This window comes from Anopheles darlingi, chromosome 2 (assembly GCF_943734745.1).
Source record: "Anopheles darlingi chromosome 2, idAnoDarlMG_H_01, whole genome shotgun sequence".
NCBI classification, from domain to species: domain Eukaryota; kingdom Metazoa; phylum Arthropoda; class Insecta; order Diptera; family Culicidae; genus Anopheles; species Anopheles darlingi.
The window spans coordinates 33,614,403-33,634,864 of NC_064874.1; the positions used below are offsets into that span (position 1 = coordinate 33,614,403).

At 49.5% G+C, this 20,462-nt stretch overlaps 1 protein-coding gene and 1 long non-coding RNA gene across 9 annotated transcripts in view; both read right to left on the reverse strand.

The window, feature by feature from the left end:
• Positions 1-3,326, reverse strand: part of LOC125949188 (uncharacterized) — a 4,040-nt gene extending 714 nt beyond the window's left edge. Inside the window, exons 1-3 of the long non-coding RNA XR_007468650.1 lie at positions 3,173-3,326; positions 1,828-1,893; positions 1-1,151 (exon numbers count right to left, since the gene is read on the reverse strand). The exon at positions 1-1,151 is cut by the window's left edge and continues 714 nt beyond it. This is a non-coding gene — a long non-coding RNA (uncharacterized LOC125949188). The remainder of the gene's footprint in view (positions 1,152-1,827; positions 1,894-3,172) is intronic.
• Positions 1-20,462, reverse strand: part of LOC125949124 (polypyrimidine tract-binding protein 2) — a 229,430-nt gene that overhangs the window by 138,419 nt on the left and 70,549 nt on the right. For 7 of the 8 annotated variants that reach the window (XM_049675866.1, XM_049675865.1, XM_049675861.1 and 4 more), the window contains one exon: positions 16,942-16,962. The exons of the other annotated variant lie outside the window; for it this stretch is intronic. In XM_049675866.1, coding sequence (XP_049531823.1) covers positions 16,942-16,962 — 21 coding nt within the window. The remainder of the gene's footprint in view (positions 1-16,941; positions 16,963-20,462) is intronic. 8 annotated transcript variants of the gene reach the window in all.

Genomic DNA, 20,462 nt, shown 5'->3' on the forward strand with positions numbered 1-20,462 from the left:
TCTGCTGCTTCTTTACTCACGCGCGCTCATTAACTCGTTCTCGCGGTCTCTAGTTTCGTCGTGTCGGTGGCTGGCCACTGGCCACTCCAAAAAAGAAAAAAACCCGTTCCTGTTCCTTGGCCTTTCGTCGATTTCTTCTGCTCTTCCGTCTCTCTCCTGCCTACCTGCCTGCCTGTCTGCCTGACGTTTGCTTTATCACCGGATCCGACTACGACAACTGTTGCGACCGCTAAGCTCGCTCGCAACCTCTCGATCGGAATGTTGTGCAAACTGCTTTCCTCACACACACACGCACACACACTCTACACACATGCGCCAAAACCTTGCTCTATCTGACACTCTGGTATGATCGTCGCGTGTGTGTCTGCACCGCCGTGTAGCAGATCCAGATCCTGAGTTGACCAATTCAAATACCGCTCTTCCGGAAAGGGGATTCGAAAAGTGATTCTGTCAAGCTCTTTTGCGTGGCGCGGGATTTGTTTGTTTTGGTTCTTCCGACCTGTCCGAGCTGTTGCGTTGCGTTTGCAGCAGCAACAGCAGTAGGTCGACTGCCAGCAGAAGAAGTAGTAGTACAAGAAGCAGGTTCTCTCACCTTCCCTTTACCGAAGGGTGGTGGTGTCTGTCCTTCGCGGAGATCGATTGGCGAGATGTTTTAAGGCGAGGAACCGCGAACCGCGTACCGCCACCAGCCAACAGCACACCGCGCTGCTCGCATATATATGACGCACACGCACACACACGATCGCGCACACGCACACGCAAAACTGATAACAACAACTGGTGTAAAGTGTGGTACTAATAGCAATTATAATAAATAACAATAATAACAACGGTAATAATAATAGCAACGCAACGCAACGAAACGGATAAGAAGGACACGGATACAGGTGATGGATGGGGGGGGTGGGTCGAAAGGAAAGTCGGGAGGGGCACGCTCGAACGCTCAAGTCAAGGTTGAGGAGCCCTCGAACACAACCCGCGGCGGATAAAGGCGGCGGAGGCTTGTGGGATGGGAGGAAGTGGATAGCGGAGAGCGGAGCTAGGCGAGCGTGTCGGCGACGATGGCGACGACCTTGTTCTTCCACCCTGCGCCACCTCGTTGCTGCTGCGGTGTTGCTGCTCCTGTTGCTGCTGCTGCTAGAGAGTCGACCCTAGGAGGTCCAAAGAGGGAGGGTTGCAAGTTAGTGGCGCGCCACTTAAGATGTTGCCGGAGAAGAGGAAGAAAGATGCCGATGCTGATGCTGATGCTGATGCGGATGCTGATGTACTCGTCTTCTGTACTAGCTACTTCTCTATCTTTATCAGAGTCTCTCTCTCGCTCTCTCGCTCTTTCGCTTGGTCTTAAGCTGTTCGGTGCCTTCCCTATTTGTAGCGGCGTGTCTTGGACCGGACCTCTCTGGTCGCATGTCTGGAGCTCTTGTTGCTCCCGGGGTTTTTGACCAGAACTCGAGACCAGACCAGATCCCTTCCCACCGGAAAGGTTTCGTCGGAGGAGGCCGGTCAAACGAACCGAATGGAAGGCAACCAACGAAGACTCAACACCAGCACCGCCGCCAGCACCACCGATGATGATCACAGGCAACTCATCTTCGGGGTCAACCCCGGCTTTCAGCACCGTACGATCGTCGCTCGCGCACACATACACGCACTCGCACACACACAGTGTCACAGCTACAGAAGTACACATACGCACACACACTTACGCACAAGTACGCACGCACGCACGCACGAAACGAAACGAAACAGAACGGAACCAACAACACAAAAAAAATAACGAAGAAAACACTCTACAGAGAGAGAGAGAGGGAAACGACGAAGTGCACGCACCTTTTCTTAACACACGCGGCGCACGCGGATCAGCGGCGACCGATCGGCAAGACGAAGGACCAAGAACTGGAAAAAGGGGCAAGAGTGAACGAGAGACGCAATATGAAGTAGTGTGCAACCGCCGGAGTGGAGCAGAGCAGAAGCAGAATGGGAAAATTGAATGGAAAAACTTGGAAAAGCGCGAGCGAGAGAGAGAGCAGGGAGCAGGGAGCAAAAACACCGACACACTGGCTGGGGGCACACACGGGCACACTCTGAGGCGGCCACCCTAGCGCACGCCTCTTGATCAGGGAGCGCTGAGCGCCCGGTTCCTCCATCCACCAACACAACCACAAGCGTTCCTTTTCCTGTGTTTGTGTTTGTGTGCGGTTGGTTAGCGCGTACGATCGCGCGCGTCGCGTCTTCGCTTCGTAATCGATTCTTCTCTCGATCCTCCCTCCCTCTGCTTCTGCTCTTCTGCTCCACCTTCCCTGATTACTGGCTCTGTCTCTACTCGCTCGCTCGCTCGCTCTTGCACAACGGAGTTTTCCCCCTTCTTAGCACCAGCAGCAGCAGCAGCAGCAGCAGGAACCAGCACCGACCACGTTCAGGGTGGTGTGCCGGAAAATGGGGAAGTTTCTCGATCTTCAAGCTCTAGCTTCTCTCTCTCCCTTTCTATCTCTATCTGTGTTCTCTATGCATTTCCTGCTACCGAGAGTTCAAGCAGAAAGTCGATGGAAAGCAACCTCAGAAGGGCTACCTATATGATCGCTCAGACTGCAGACCTCCAAAGTCTGCACATCAAGCATAGCATGAAAATGGAAAAGTGCCCCAATCGCTCACACACATACACTCAGAGCGAAGGGCTGGTTGATCAAGATCACGATCAAGGTCAGAAGATCGCACCTCAGAAGTTTGTCGCAAAACGAAGACCAAAGCCTCGCGGGATCACAACAGGACTCACATCCCCACAACCAGGTCCGCGATCCCGATCGCGCCTCTCTGTCTGTCTATCTGTCTCCTGCTCGGCGCATCTAGGATCGATTATCACAACACCTCGAACTCAAACACACACACACACACACAATGCACTTGTGAACACTAGCGCACACTGGTCAGCTGAGAGCTGGCTCAGCACTTAAAGTCTTATGACTATGGACTGTCCGTAAACGCGATTTGTTCCTACTAAGTGTCCTGCCTAGAGCTGACCAAACGGAGTTCAAACAGCAGTAAACCGATAGTTTGGAATGTTGCGTTGAGCGCAATAATGGGATGGCGGTGGGTACTACTGCTGCTACTACTACTACTGTTGCTGATGATGCTACTAATGCTGATGCTGTTGCTGGTGGTGTAGTAGTAGGCTTACTGATAACTGTGAGAGCGGCGGATAGATTTTTGGAACGGGTTAAAGCGAAGACTGTATGAAGACTGAAATCAAAATCGACTGGTTTTTGGACGAGGTAATAACAAAACTCGGCCGCGGCATACGCAACCAACATAAATACATAAACGATATGGGCGCGATATGGGCGCGCTGCGAGCGAGCGAACGAGCGAGCGAACGAGGCGAGGCGCGAGCGAGGCCGACCGCTAGGCGAGCCGCTTACGAAGCTGCCACGACGACGACGACGACGACGGTGCCGGCAGGAGCGCCAGAACGAAGAACCCGAGATTCGACGACGAACCGTCGAGTCACGAAGTCGCGGACTCGGTTGCGGTCGTCCCACTGTCGTCGTCGTCGGATGATGATGATGATGATGCTCGGGAGGTCGGGAGCATCATCCCGAAAAGAGATGGCGGCAGCCCCCTACTGTCAGCGTTGGGGCTGACTGGATGATGGTTAATGATGGTTGATGATGATGACGCGCCGTATCGCACACTGATGGTTCGTTCGTGCGAGAGCGAGCGCACGAGTGAAGAGCGAACACGAAAAGGATGGCACCAGCAGCAGCATAGCGAACAAGATTCTATTCTCGCTGCCCTCCACCCCAACCACCCCCCCTCCGAACCCCTCCTTTCCAAGTTAGGGAAGACTCCAAGGCGTGTGCGAGAGGGAGCGAGAACAGGAAAATGATAAAAAGTGAACAAGAAACAGAGAACGAAAGAAAGGGACCGAGAGAGTGTGCGTGCGTGTGGGAAACGCAACGCAGCACAGAACGCCCGTCGTGTGTGTGGAAGTGCGCCGACTCTAGACATCAACCCTCCACCCAACCACCCACCGGACAGCCCCTCAGGTGATTCCGGTCGTCGCAAGAACGCAGCCTTTTACTGGCTCTGTATGTTGCGTGAGGTAGTATCGGATGGTGTTTTAAAGCGAGTGAACGAGAGAGAGAGAGAGAGAGAGAGAGAGAGAGAGAGAGAGAAAGAGAGAGACAGACAACCGCAACATAGCACTTGCGCTTGCCACGTCGATGACGCTGCTGCTGATGACGATGATGATGAGTGGTGGCCGGCCTGGTATGGTGGAGAGGAGGGGGGGGGGGAAGCGAGTTCTGGCACATATTACACCGGCTGGTCATGAATAATACATCTTATGTACCCGATGATGCGTCCAGCAACAGGACCATGCACGCACGCACGGACGCACGCGTGCAGGTACATGGACACAGGTAGATGGACGCAAACGGCACTCACGAGCCTGGAGAACACTCCCAGGAAGCACTCCCCTTTAGTAAATATTTTGCGCGATCAGCAGTTATGATCATGGAGCGCCTGGAACAGGAGGAGCTCGTATATCCTCACGCTCAGCGTTAGAATGGAGCAGGTAAGTCTGTCTGGTACAGTCGGGGATCTTGGATTTGGATACATGAGTCGTAGACCGGTCTGGACAATCTGTTTGATCGTCAAAAGGACCTCAATAGCAAGGTATCTATACCTCAATGTTGGAATTTCAACATTCACGCTCTTAACGAGGATAAGAATGAGGAGAAGCAGATCATAGACCAATGCCCCAAATATGATCCTAAAAATGGTCAAAGTGTGCCAACGATAACGATGATAACGATGAGTATTCCCAAATTATGCTGTTGCTACACTATATCATCGCGCTACATTCGCAAAGTGTACGTAATTACTTAAGACAAGGCCTTTGTTATAAATATTTTGTCATCTTGACACAAGATTTACATTTTAAATCGAATTCAACCGCTAATTTAATCTCTGGTCACCCGATGCCAGGTGAAAACTCATCCAACAGCACCACAACCTTAGCTTACAAACACTTGTAGCTCAGCACACCTGTACCGTCCCGAAGTCATGTAATGTTGGTTCCATCCGGGTGCGAACGTTGAACCACATTCTGTTCGGTTCTAGCCGAAACCGAACCAATAGCACCAGGAGCAAGCTCGGACCAGAACTTCGGATTCCTTTTTTTCCGTCCGTTCCGTCCCGGCATCGGATAGATAGAACCGACGACGACGAACCGTGAACCGAACCGCGAACCGAACCGTTCCGTGCCGTCCGTGATTCGGTGTCAGAAAAGGACAACGGCCGTTTGTAAAAGCAACCCCATCATCATCACCATCATCATCATTGTCGTCATCGTGAGTGTTAGAGAGAAAGGCTGGGGCTGGGGTGCGCACCACCACCCCTTATCGCTATCAACCTGCCCTGCATCATCATGACATCATCCGCAACAGGATGTCACACGTGAAGCTTTCGCCGGAGGGGAAGTGTCTCCTCGGATGGAAAGCTTTCGCCTGCAACATCTCACTGCGTCACCGCGAACAACAGGTTAACACCAAAAAACCCCCACACTTGAGCTCCACTCAGGACGAGCTTTCAGCGGCATCGCGAGGGTGTCCTTGCCACGGAGCAACAAGCGACTCCGAAGAGCAACAAGCGAACATACTGTTGCTTCCTGCGACGTGACGTTGGCTCCGACCTCACCAAGTTCAGGCTCGTGACACACGATTGAGCTAATTGAAGGAAGGGGAGAAGGCAACAGCCTCCTGCGCGCTGTGCTGAAGCAACAGCTTATCGCTCGAAACTGTTGCGCTTTCGGAGAGGAGGGAGGCTTTTTTGTGGCCCAGCGCGCCACTCGCCTGTTGCAAACCTGGCTCTGTGGCTCTGGCTGGCTCGGTGATTTGTACGACGACAATGGAAACGAGTGGATCCTAACGAATAGTTGGAATGATTATGTACCTTTTTTTTCGACATTTCGTCGCAAGTGTTCGTCGCATATTTTTACTCTAATCTGACTTAATTGATTTTTGTTCGTTTGGTAAACACAAATTTAGTTAAATATTTGGCGACATCCAAGTCAAAAGCGCAACGGGCACGATCATGAACAGTTTACCGTCGGTACGGAAAGCGTGCAAGTGACTGTTCTCCGAGTTGTGACTAACGTTTAATGACATAGATAAAGAAACTGTAAAGCGTAAATCGTGAAAGCATTATTGAGTTACTTCACTGAACGATCATTTATCGCGTAAATCGGAACCAAAAAAACAATAAATTTTAAATCAATGTAAAATACAAAGCAACGTAGCCGATAAACAAAAGGCAAAACAGGTGTTATTCTGAACGACAAATTATTTTCAAACGTTCCTTCTATAAACATGATAGATAAAGGGATCTTCCGTCGGTTCTTACGACTTAGTATTCCATCTGTTTGTAAAACGAAAAAAAATGTAAAATAAGGGATAATGTAAACTAAATCTAGTACTTTATGGCGATTACATTTTTGATAACACCACCAAGATTAATTTTACACCACGAATGGAATAGCAGCATGTTGGGTGCTGCATGACTGCATTCATTTCAGAGAAGCATTAAGAACTAAGCGACACCATTCGTACCCAGGTGCCGTATCCACAGATGTACAAGTTCTTTAAACTAAAAGCATGAGGTACCATTTTTTTTTTCACGAGAAACATACATTTCTTGATACAGTCGTGGATATTAAATTTTAAAATTTTTGCGAACATTATTTACGTGACATTATAGTGATATTCGCGATAAGCACGCTTAGAATTTCAGAAAACGATGCAAAGATAATGTTTTCACGATACAGTAAGAACCGACGCAGTTTAGTTTCAAAGATATACTCGATATCGATGTAGAAATCTCAGTGTAATATTTAGTGAACCATTTTAGTGTTTTAAGCAGCACTGAGTCATGCTCGAGTTCTACAGATTTTCAAATTATTGAATATTTATCGGCTTTGCATCGATTGTTACAAAATGTAGGCACAATGTTATTTAAAAGTTTGTCCAATAGAATAGAGACGTAGGCTATTCGTATAATATCCATAAGTCAACTACACTGATAACGACACAAGAAACAAATAAACAATAGATGATATAGTGCGCTGAGGAAAACATGCAAACATTTGGAAAACATTAAAAAAAACAGTTCTTTAAATCATGAGTTCTCTCTTATAATGTGTTCAAACTATGTAACAATAAATTTCATGAGCTTTTCTCCGAAAAGCAATGCGACAACAATCATTGAACATCAAAACATACCGTCGGCACTCAAGAGGAAGTCGCTCTACCGAATCGATTAGCGCAAATATTCCCTTAACTGAAGCACTAGAAACACCCGAAGCTCACTTCCTTTTCTTTTCACCAAAAATTATGATTCTTCTTAAAGAAAACCCCAAAAGCAGTCGTCCGCACTACGACCACCATTGCCGTAAGGAGGTACACTACAAATCCCCTGGGCACGTGTCCAACAAATTCGGGATTTGCAGCGTTAAGCTACTTTCCTTCGGTGGCGTTACGCTGCTGCACGTTCGCACTCCCTCTCCCTTTCCACGTGAAGAATCATGTGCGAACAGCGGTCACACGAACCCAGCAGCACCCCGGACTCCTACACATTTGGCACAGATTTCCGCTCGCTGCTCGCTGAGTCCCATTTAGCGGCAGGCAGCAACCAACCCACCCATCAACCCCAAAAACCGAGATAACGTCCGATGATAAGCGTGAGCGCGAGGAAAGGATGGAAAGGAATCCGCACCAAAGGGCACCGGACCAAAACACAAAAAAAAAACAAAACCCGAAGGATACGCATCTTATTCTATCCACGGCACTTAAAGCATCCCCTTCCGACCGTTCGACCGTGGCCATGGTGGGCGTTCGCACCCTTCATCATCCGTCAGTCAGCCAGTCAGCAGCCGAGGAGGATGGCCGTCTAGCCCACTAAAACCGGGCACGCTGGCAGTTATGCATTTTCCATTAGCCATTTAGCCATCCTTTTTGGTGCTGGCTGGACGGCTTTTTTAGTGTGTAGGCCCTAGCCAAGCCCTTCACTCGACGTTGGTTGGTGGTCTCGAGGACGTTTCGTGACAGAACGACGCCCCCGGTGTCGTCTCCACCTGTCCCAAGGGACCCGCGCACACAAGGGCAGGCGGCGACGGCCGAAGAACCGGCACGCTGATATGCATATGAATAATCGAGGTGACGGAAACAAAGAAAAGCATCCCCAGGCATCCATCGGCCATCAGCGAGAGCTACCTGGCACACACACACACAGCTCGTCGTTACATAACCTCGACAAATCCCTCTCCAAGCCGTAAATGCTCCCCCGGAGCACTATGAAAAGGGAAGAGCAGAGCAGAGACCCTGGCCAAGGGAAGGTTGCCGAGAGTCAAGGCGTTGCTCCAACCTTTCGACGAGCCGTGCACAAACATGCTGACGGTAGGACGTTGGAAAATGGTGTCCTTCTAGCTCCCAAACACACACACACACGGGCGCTGCTCCATTGGCACACCGGAACCGAAACGGACAGAGGACACAGAATCCTAGAGCACACGAGCGGGCTTTTCCATCCATCCCATCCATCCATCCGGTTCTGACCTCTGTCCATCTGTCTCTGCCTTGTCTGTGTCGCCAGTGCCCTCGTCACACACACACACACACATGGGGCGCACCGTTCATCATGTAATCGGGGACAGGGACCTCCACCGGATGGATGCTTCGTTTGGAATACGTTTTTCTTTTTAGCTTTTTTTTTTGCTGCTGCTGCTGCTGCTGCTGCTGCCATTTTGGGTCCTCTCCATTTCCGGTGTCAAGGGATTTCCATGACCGGCGGATCTTCTCATAGGGTGGAGGGGTCACATGAGGTCCGAGACCTCACCACCATCATCACCAGCATCATCACCATCATCAGCGTCATAGCTATTAGTGCTTGGCCAGTGCCATGCCAAGGATCAACGGAGCAACTGTCCTGCCTCCCAAACCACCGGTCAGGGCGATTAACATATTTTGCCATCCACTCTGCCAACCGGAGGCGAGATTGGGAACGCGGAACACACGCGAGAATTAGCGAGTCGCTTGTTCTTAACGATTAACAGCTAACCTTCCTCTGGCCGCCGATTCTGAGTTTCCTTTAACGTCTCTCTCTCTCTCTCTCTCTCGCTGCTTTCGGCTCTGCTCTTAGGTCCTGACTTTCTCCCCCTTTTTTCTCTTTGGTTTTTACCTTCATCATGCGCGACGATAATGGACAGGACGGGATAGGACGAGAAGCTTTTCTCGTGGCTTCCATGCTTTGTCGTCGACGTCGGATTTGTCACCTCCGGCCAACCGCGACCATTCGGTCCGGTGGAACCGCCCGGACCGGAGGAGTTCTTTTATCTTTTCGCTATCCTCACCCCCAAGGGTGTGGAATAAAGGGATAAATATGTATAGAAGCGGCGGCATTGCGATGTTCAGCGAAAAAGAAATCGTCGCGGGACTTTTGGGACACCAAAGCCGTTTCTAGCGACCGATGATGATGGACACACCACGCGCAGTTAACAACAACAACGAGGAAAACGACGGATGCACACTGACACACTGAAATCCCTGTGGCCGAACTGGCACGGAACGGCCATGCTCAGCGTACCGGGACCACATACACCATAAGAAGACAGAAAGAGAGCGAGGCCTTATCATCGGGGTACGGTGCAGTGAGCCCCACGGACATCCAAAAATATGATTTCCATGCCGGTCGGTTGTTGGTCCCTGTCCGTTTGATGTTCCTTTTTCGGCCCTTCATTTTGGGCTACCAGCATCGACAGGCGACGGCGAGAAGCGGTCCTTCAAGAGAAGCTCTTGAAGCTCTTCAAGAGGTCCTTCAAGAGAAGCTCATCTAGTCACGAAGTGCGAGATGCCGATGTGGAAGTCTCCACAGGAAGTCCTGTCGCTTATCCTACTGTTCATCCGGGTTGTAGAAAATGTGGTTATGCTCGTGTGCGTGCAGCGTGCGCTCCGATAAACCGGACCGGTGGCCAGCATTCTTTCCGAAACTCCAGCTCCAGAAGCATCAGCTTCTGCTTTAACTGGATGTCAACTACTCCTTATCCGGGAATGGCTGGAAACAGTGGAGCTTATTTCTAATTGATTTACAGCCAGAATCATCTGCATCATTCCAGCACACACACACACACGGCAAGACACGATGCGAAGAAGCTCAAATCAAGAGACAAGCAATACGAAGGAGTCCCAAGAGAGCTAATCCATGTCGGTGCCTCATTTATTGTTTAACTTTGCTGTGCTGGCTCTATTATTATTCGTCACCAAAATGGCACACTCCACGGAGGAACAGAGTGGCTCCAGAGAAGCTCCAGCATCACCTGAGCACCCTCTCCCTTAGAATTGGAATTCATTTCTCCTGTTAACGCACAATCACCGCCACGCACACGCACCCCTTTCAGCACATCCGAAGAGGTGGCCTCTTCGCAGACACATTAACCGAGCATCAAACGGCATCAAGACAATGGGCTTCAGAGTTTGAAGCCGTGATGCTTAGGTGGTGGTGCTGGTGATGCCGCGCACCTACAAGAAACCTTCCAACAACGCCAACAACAAACAGTAACAACAACACCGAGAACCTACTAGCACACCTTTTGTCAAGGGCATAAAAGCTTTTCCGCGTTTTTCGCGCACGCACGCACGCACGCGAGTCGAAAACCACTTTCCATCATTGATGATGCCGCCGCCCTTGCTGGCGGGATTTGTTTGATTTGGGTCCCCATCGCGCCGCCCCCAAGGAATCAGCCAAAACAACGCCCATCATCGTCCGCGTCGTCACCGATGATAACGGCCTTGGGTAAACATGAGGCATGAGAAGCCTTCAGGACGATGGCAGGCAATTGCCGTGTGTGTGTATGGACGATGGCGGTGTCACCGTTGAGCGGAGTGGAAGAGCCTTCCGGAGACACTTTCATCTCGAGCGGCCCCGTTTTTGGCTAAAGTACAAACACACGCATTTCAATAACTGGCTCCTCGATCCTATACATCCCAAGGAGAAGAAGGAGAACGACGACGAAGGCTTCTCCTCAACAGCGCGCGACCTCAAGTTCGAAAGTTGGAAAAGCGTTCGAGCGTTCGATTCGAACGCGGTTAAGGAAAATTGCAATAAAATAAACATAAAGGAAAAAAAACGGGAGAGGGAACCAATGAGGGGGCCTTTTTTTGCACATCTTGCTGCGGCATACGAGGCGTTGGCGTGAGGATATCCCTCTTTTGGATATCCGAGTATCGATACATCCGGTGGGGGGTACGTATCTCAAAAAGCATCATTTTCCCCCCGACGTCTCGTAACCGGATTTTCCCACCGAGACACATTCGGATAATGTTGTCAGCAATTGATTTTCCAATCGCAACACGCGCAACGTACGTTATTGATATCCTCACGGAGCGGGCGGCACCGGAAGGAGAAAAGCTGCAGCAAAAAGGAAGGCTTTTGTGTGCTGCCAGCCAGCCAGACGGTATGTATGTGTGACACACTATCTCGCGCACATCGTGGTCCTTTGGTCAAGGCAGACACCTTGTGGACATTCGGTCCGAGGGAACCATCGATATCCCGCCTCGATTTCTGGACCCAATGGCCAGTTGCAATCGTGCACCGAGCAGCCGAGAACCGGATATCCTCCAGCCTGGGCCTGACGACACCCATCCATGCTGCGTTATAGTGCGATAGTAATGCTGGCTCAGCAAGGGATTCTCCTAGTGCTAGCGGCTTACCATTACAATGAGTTCCGGCACCGAAGGTAAGCTTAACTCTGGAAGAGCGTTGGGCAGAGGGGTACCGGAAGGAATTATGGATTCCAACCAGAAGATGCAGACAACCGAAGGAGACGGCTCAATTGAAGCATGGAGAAGGCAACACGGGTTTAACATATCGTAACCGTGGCCGCGTTGGCTTTGCCTTTACTATTCCATCAAACAAATGTTTGAATTGTGATATTGGTTCGCTCGGGTTTTCCCCCGTTAGGTTGACAGCAGGAGCAGAGCACAGCACAGAGGACTAGCCCAGCAGCTTGAAGATGGCTTGACGGCTAAGGGTACCACCACTGGGGGGCCATTGGTATGAATTGAAATCCCGTTTCTTCATCTTCTAAAGAAGAAAACGTAAGACGACGACAAACCTTTCCGTGGAAAGTCCTTGTGACGCTCGCGTGATATCGCTATCAAACAGCACCGGGACACTAGAGGCGCCCCGCAAGTTGCCTCGTGGGTGTGCAAATACACCAATAGCACACACAGACACACACTAAGACAGATATGGATCGATGGTCGGTGACGGGGCAAACACATACGCCAGCGGATAAGACAAGAAGCTGCCCGATGCAGCATCGAAAGAGAAAGACAGACAGGAAAAGAGAAAGAGAAAGAGAAGAAACACTCGCGATCGATGGGAAATGGATTGGTTTTATAATATTTACAATTGTCTTTCACGGATCAGCAGCAGCAGCAGCAGAGGCAGTAGCAACAGTACGGATCAGTTTTATGGGTTCCGCCTTTTACTCCCAATCATGCAATCATCAACGTATGGAAGAAGCGTAAAGCGTTCCCTGTTCTGTGATTGGATCGCCCCTCCCATGCTGATAGGCTAGGCAAATACCGACCGACCGACCGGAAATCACCATCATTCAAATGCTACGACGGTGACACACTAAATGCTGCTTTGCGTCTCCCGTAAAACTCCTGGAACTGTGGAAAACACAAGGAATTACTGATCAAACATCACCATCATCGAGGCTTCTGCCTCCCGTCCTCTTGTGCTAGTAGTCCGATTATAGGAAATTCGAGAGGCGCCACAGGCGCCAAGTCTATTCAACCGCCCGTAAGACTCTTCCACAGAAGGATTGGAATCGACCAGGATTGGCTGCCTCCACCCACTACCCTTTCTATGCTAATTTTATGATTCATGAAAATTCATGCCCCTGTTGCATGATATCTCCCTTCTCCCTTCGACACAAACGACGGATCCAGGGGGGAATTGTCATGGAAAACATGTGTAAAAGGTGCGTTCCACGAGCACCGTCGTCGTCGGAACATGATACTCGGTGCCTTCCCCTGCTCTTAAATCGTCACCGTCGTCGTCCTCTGCTAGGGAAATTTGGGGGAGGGACAGTGCGACATACAAATACCCACTTTCTAGAGGCTGGCGAGGTGTGTGTGTGTTTGATTTCTTGCAGAGACACCAGACCTGCCGAACAGCCTCGAGGATCTTCATCGTGGCAGCTTAGACTAATACGGCATCCTATTACCCGGAATGAATCGACGACACACACACACACACACTCGGCACTAAGCTCCCCACCGCCAGGATGAATGAAGGCTTTAACCCGATCCTGAAGTGAGGTTCTGTCTATTTTGTGCGCGTGATTACCACCACCACTGGCACCAGCATCAGCATAAGTAGTGACGCAACAGAAAATGTCGATGCTTAAGACGATTTGAATCAATATTTGGTCGGGTTTTTGTTCGAATGATGAAGATTCTTTGCTTCTCCTTCCACCGAACCGTTACCCCGTTCATCCTGTTGTGTTACCTTTTAGGCAAAGACGAGCTAGCTATATATATTTCTCTCTGTCTCTCTTTCTCTCTATCGATCTAACCAGTCTGTAAAAGGGGTCTAGCTACGAAACGAAACCGAACAACCGGATCCTTCCGGACCGGAAATACGGGAAATAAGCTCCAGTATCCTCCCCGTTTAGACCATTTCTCGCACCGCCAGTAAGAAGCTAATTTGTTTTGTTATTTTAAGAGGATTTTCTATTCCTCAAATCGATTCCGGGGCCCTCGGAACACCCTAAACAGGCACGTGCGACTTCGAATTTAAATGTTGGCTTCAAAAATGGAAGATTTTGCACTACCGCAATGCTTCCCCTTTTCGCAATATAATGTGGGTCACTCGTGTGGGGTGTGTGTGCTCGGTGCAGTGCAACAAAATGGGGTTTTGATTGACGAACCCGGCCAGACTGGTGTTCCAGTTGGTAGAGAGCTCAACTCCGAGCACCTCGACTCCCCCAGGCAATGCGCTTCCCCGGGCACCAGAAGTCCAGAACAGTTCTTCTCAACTCGCGGACTGACTAAACGCGCGCTATCATTACACGTTTCATTAATCAAAACTTTGCAACCACCTACTCCTTTTCCTCTTCCTTTTCCTCGCTACCACCTCTCGTTTTTGCCGTTGGCATAATGAAGCGAGCGGCAGAAGGCGCCATGCTGTGCTTTTGTACACTGGGCGCCATATTCGAGATGCTCGAGATGCTCTGGAAAAGGCCACGAACAGCCAGAAAGGAATGACGCAGAATAATGCTGAAGGAACGTACTCGCCCTCCCACTTGCACATCACTGCCCCCCGGGTGTGATGCCTCGTTAACACACACACACACACACTATGTGTGAACAATGGGCTGAGGGTGCTTTTACCAATCAATTCATTACTTTATCAACTTTAATCAACATTAATTGTTTGCAAATGCAAATTGCTCTAGTTTCTCGGGATTTTGACGAGCGCCAAATGCGCTCATTTCTAAATAACGTGCAATCCATTGAGGGGTAGGTGGCGCTGGTGTTCCTTTCTGCTTGATTACGCTAAGGACTTTGGAGCGCGACACTCGAGGTGACATTCTCTCACTTCAACGTCACCACCGCTCTTTTGCTGCTTTTGCGCGACTAAAGAGTCCCCCACCCTCTTCAGTTACACCGAGAACCACCGTGACATCTGTTCCGCCAGCCGGCCAACGAACAGCCAACAAGCCAGCAGTCACACAGCACCGAGAGCACACTGATGGGTTTTGCGAGACAGAAAATAATAATTTTTCATTCTAATTGATATGGAAATGTGACTCGGGAGAACCATCGACTGTGATAACAGCCCTGGCACTGACTGGCACTGACTGGCACTGTCTCTGTCTCTAGTGGACCGCGCCCGATGGATGCGGCGATACCGAGGAAACACCTATCGTGAAGGACGAACGCCGCGTCAGCAAAGTGTAATTTATGGAAAAAGGTGTCACGGACAAGGATTCTTTTATTTTTCCTTCTCCTTTTGTTCTTTTCTGTCTCTCTATCTCGCTCACCTCTCGTTACGATAAGTGCGCGCAAGCATTTGATAATGTTTCTCATAATTAAAAGGCAAATCTTTGTGCAAATGGCGACCACAATCGCCGCATTTCACGCGATCGATCGCACTTCCTGCTGCCGCCGATGATGATTATGTCTAGGCTAAACTAGTTAAGTCGGAATGTTACCAACCATTTTGCGCGGAATTGCCGCAGGAGCAACAGCGTTAAACCGGGCCAAGGAATGCCCCAAAGCGTTCGCTTCCCTTTTTCTCACCGGCGGCTAACCAGGAGCCGATAAAACAACAACAACAACAAACGAGCGCTCACCGAAGCGAGCGATCGAGCGAGAAATCAATTTGCTTCATAAATAAAACATGACGCCGCGCCATCGAGACCGCACCGTCAACCCAGTCACCCAAACTTTCGGTCAAACGACGTCGCCGGCGCCCAAAATTTGAATGAGAAATTCGTTCGTCCACCGCGTGCGAGTTATGGACCCGCCAACGGGACGCGGATAAAGACGCAAACGGTGCACGCGCGCGCTCGGTGGGAAAGTTGGAAATTTGCGCCATCCTGCGGTTTTCCGCGCCATCCAAGTTTGATTGGCCATTCGTCGAAGAACCGTCGCCGCCGGTGTGGCTCAATCATGCCCAAAAACCGATTCCCGGGTCCATCAGCCACCAGGTTTTTGGAGCCAATTTTGTGCCAGTTCTGTCAGAGTGTTCGCTGGGCATTGGGAGGGGAGTGGTAGAAGAAGGGAACGGTTGGCATGATTAGCGATGAACTGGGCAGACAAAGGGGGAGAAAACTCTAAACGATTGATTGAATCGCTAAAAAACAAAAAACGCGCAAAAGTGGCAACGGGGTGAAGTGATGTCCGGTGAAGGCCACATTTATGGGAATGATTATCGCCTAAAAAAACAATGGAAAACAACGGAAACAAACAAGGTTTCGGTTTGGGAAATGAAAATGAAATCGATTACCTTCCCCGTAGATGATTGTGGAGATCGATATCGTGCAAAGTTAATTTAAAACAATTTAAAGCTAATGCTCGCCATCAGGGTGAAGGGACTGTTGCTGTTTGCTGTTTGTTCAAAGCGTTTTTGAATTACAGGTTTGTTCCAATCATTTTTAAGTTACAGGGTGTTCGTAAATGGAAGGCAATGTAAGAAAAATGGATCAGACATTTCAATTTGTGCTGTTATAAGGGCAAAATATAAATCAGAAATACAATGGTGTCGATACTGCAACAGTTTGTGCCATCATTTATTCGTTGAGACCTTTTTAATGTACCTCTGCCCCAGTCTGGTCATGAAAAATGGGGAAAAAACTGAAGAAATTATCGAAATAAAGCGACAAGTCAGTGCTCGTAGCATCGCATAGGGCTAAAGATACTATAGAATAAACCGGGTATAGGAATCTAGTATCACGAGTTGCTTCGGTATGGTCAAGCACTACATCTGGATCTGTACAGTCTGCAACTTGACCATTTGAAGCTAGAGATTGAGAAAAAAGGCCAGAATTGGTCACCAAAAGAGTTGTGCTGTTCTGAATTTTGATAAGATATTGTAATGCATCGAGAACATGTAATCCAGACGCACCACTTTTTGGTTTTTTTTTCAAACTTCTTAAGCGATAAGGACTTGGGATGTAGATAATATTATGCAGATCGATACTAGAGTACTATGAAAATTCGAAACCAACAGACCAACGATTTTTCTCACCAGATATCGGTACAATCCAGAACATCTCTAATAAAATATTGAATTTCAGACAAAAATAATGTATCACTCTTTCTCTCCAAACGAATATTTAACGTTCTGGGTGGGTATCTGTGTGTGTGTGTCTTACCTCGAAAAGATTAAGGCCCCGCTAAAACGAGAAACGAGAGAAAAAGGGCTGGGTTGAAAAACAAACGCTATCAAGGCGCCGGAATGTGTCGTCGCTGCGGACCGCGGGCGCGGACGTGTTATAGGTGGCTTCAAGTGGAAAGGTAGTTTCAGTGGAGGAGAGAGAGAGAGAGAGAGAGAAAGTGGGAGATTCACAGAGGACACAGATAGAAAAACGCAGTGACTACCGCCAGAGAGGTGAAGCCAAAGGTAAAGCAAAACACTATGGGCAAAGAAAGACAGAAGAAGGGCATAGCGAAGTAGGCAGTGTGCTAAAGTTAATCAAATATAAGTAGAGGTAACGGTATAACGAGGCAGAGATAAAGAGAGAGAGAGAGAGAGAGAGAGAGAGAGAGAGAAAATTGTTTGTACAATAGGAAAAAATAGAACAGCTTATCGAGAAGCGACTAAAAGACGAGGTTAAGGAAAGGATTCAACGGCTATCACTTCAACACAGCATGATATACTAAACACTAGAGGAGAGAGACAGACTGAGAGAAGTAAAGAGAGATGCAGAGAGAGAGAGAGAGAGAGAGAGAGAGAGACAAAGCGAAAGAGAGAGAGCGAGAGAGAGAAAAAAACAGAGAGAGAGCTACAGAGAGAGGAGAAAAAAGACTAAAATCATAATGTTTAAAGTTCCCGCCAATGAAGCTTATGATAAAAAAACAACAACCAAAAGAGCTGCTGCCCCAGCCCAGCGTTGTGTTCTGTCAATCTATCCCCCACCACGAACACTCGAACAGCTCATTGGCCACCTTCCTCCCATTGCAATCCCATTAATGTGCGTTAGCGTTGCTGAAAATTGGCACGATTAACGCAACCCTCTGTCGCTGCTGCTACCACCGCCATGTTCGACATCATTAATGGCGTGGCGGGCAGGAAGCGGTACATTAATCGAAACATTCATTGCTTTTGATTTTCCCATCATTTGTGCACGTCGACAGCCAGCCGCGAAACACACACACACACACGAGGACTGCAATCGAAGTGATCGAACCATCCCGTATCGAGTTATACGCTTATGCACACATGCAAACTAATGGTGGTTTGGTCACTTTTAATCGGGCATCGGGGTGGGTCGGCCATTTATTAGCTTTCCACGCGTTGTGTCCCCTCGGTCCACACCACTACGCCACAGAACGGCTCACCACATTCTCATTTCCGTCCATCAGCAGCGGACGCGACAAAATGCGTATCGACTGGACCGTGTTGTCCAGTTACATAGTTATGCTGCTGCTGCTGCTGATGCTGCTGCTGCTGCTGATCCCATCATTATCAACATCGCTCAGTCATTCAACCGTTCAAAGGTTGAGCCAATAAAGGGAGGCTTTTGAGATGCCAAGGGGTTTGGACGGGGACGAATAGTTCGATGCCAGCTAATCGGAAAATAATTATTTCCAATTTCCATTCCCCTCGTGTGGTGTGGATTCTGGATTTTCATTTGAAACACCCTCCTCCTCCTCCTCATCCTCGTCCTCGTAGCTACACTTCAACTATGCGCCTACACAGCATACATAACGACCACACATACAAACAGAATCGGGGACGCGATTGTTGATCTGGCGATTGTGCGAGATCTGTTTGATCATCATCTCAGTGAGGGGGACCAGCCACCCACAACCACCACCACCTGCCATTATACAGCGTTTTGAGGTTCCCCCCCCCCCCCCCCCCCTAATGATAATGGGCATCACTGAAGCACCCATCGGCACCCGGTGACTCTCACCGAACGCCAACAAATTTGAAGGAGTCATTAGAGGAGGGGACGCCGCATGAAACTAGTCGAAATGACGGAACCACTCTTGCCAGCGCAGCGGTGATGGAAATCCGGATCAATGAAAACTCCTGCGGTTCCATGCGGGTTCTTCCATCCACCACTCCGAGTGCCGAGCCGAGGACAACGACAACGACATCGACAGGACGATGACGATCATTCAGCAACAGTTACACGAGCAGCATACGCGGTATTCTGCGCTCGATACGCGATGATGATGATGACGCTGGTGCTTCTGCTACTGCTGCTGCTGCTGCTGCTGCTGCGGGTTACCATTTGTGCTCAAACGGGCCTGCTTCCCTTCCCCATACCGTGGCCTCGTTACCACATGAACGATTTTAGTGTCCGTTTACACAGCAGCGCGCTATAAACGCGTGTAGAGAGAGGAAGAGAGAGAGAGAGACACAGCGAGAGAGGAAGGCCAACACGATGACACAGCTCAAACCGCAGGCTTTCGAGCCGCCGGAAAGATGGCTGCCAGAGATTCAGGTCGCTGCCATCCATTGTGTTCGCTGCTACTACTGTGGGCCCAGATCCATTTCCGCTTCCGGAACCGGGGGGCCGCCATTTTGGTCGCTGACGTGTACAGGTGCACCACTACAGAACGAGCACACAGCCAGCCAGCCAGAGTCATGCCGTCAGCAAATGTCCTCGTTAAATTTGCACCCCCGTGGAGTAGAACAGGCACCCCGCCCCCCGAAGGGGATGGTGCAGTCCGTGAAGAACAATCCCAGATTAGGGATGCCCCGCGCGTCACACACACACACACAGACACAGAGACATCTGAAGCTCAATCTCTTTCAATTGCACACCGCAACTAAACGTGTTGAACATTATGGATCAATTTGCAGCCCCCTCTTATCCCCCCTTACGGTTGGTTGGTGGATTATCTTTTGTATTGCACCCTCATCCCCTATGTCCAGGGGATATGCACGTCGCACGTACGGTTGATAGCTAGGTTTTAGCAACGATCATTATATGCAGAAACTTCACTATCACAACACGAGCACGAGGGGCAATCTCGTTCATATCAAAGCACCGCCGACCGCCCAATGGAGGCTCCTGGTGGTGGCCGGTGATTAGGGGGGAAAAGTTCGCAAAATGTTGTTCTACAATCCCACACTAGCACTGATATCAATGCCAATAGAGCAGATAAAGTGAAGTGGAAAATTGGAGCGAAAAAACCAAAACCAAAAACATAAGCCAACAAATAGAAAGAACCTTGAGACAGAACCTCGTAACCATAGGAAAGTATCTTAGAGAGGTAAGATAGTGTCATAAGTATAGTGTAGTAAGAGTAGTAAGATGCATAGGAAGAGATGCGAGAAAGAGATGCAGAGTTGCAGAAGAAATCTGACAGATACTGTAGAGAGGAAGCTGAAAGAGCTGAAAGAGCGAGAAAGGGTATTAAGATACTCGAAATGCAGCTACACATGTTTAACAGGCTAATGCAGCGAGAGAAGGTGTTGTTCAGGTGTCAGAAGGTGCGGCAGCTACGGAAGTAGTGGAAACAGAGAGAGAGAGAGAGAAAGAAAGAGAGAGGGTTGAGGATACAGAGGGTGGTCCACAAAGCGCTCCTACCACCGTGCCGCTGCTGCTGCTGCTGCCAATGTGGTGTGCGGTCTTCAACACCCCGTTTGATGATGAACCAACGTTAAGGGTCCAACGTACAACTTCTTGGCCGCTACACGCGAACTTCCGTAAGTGGC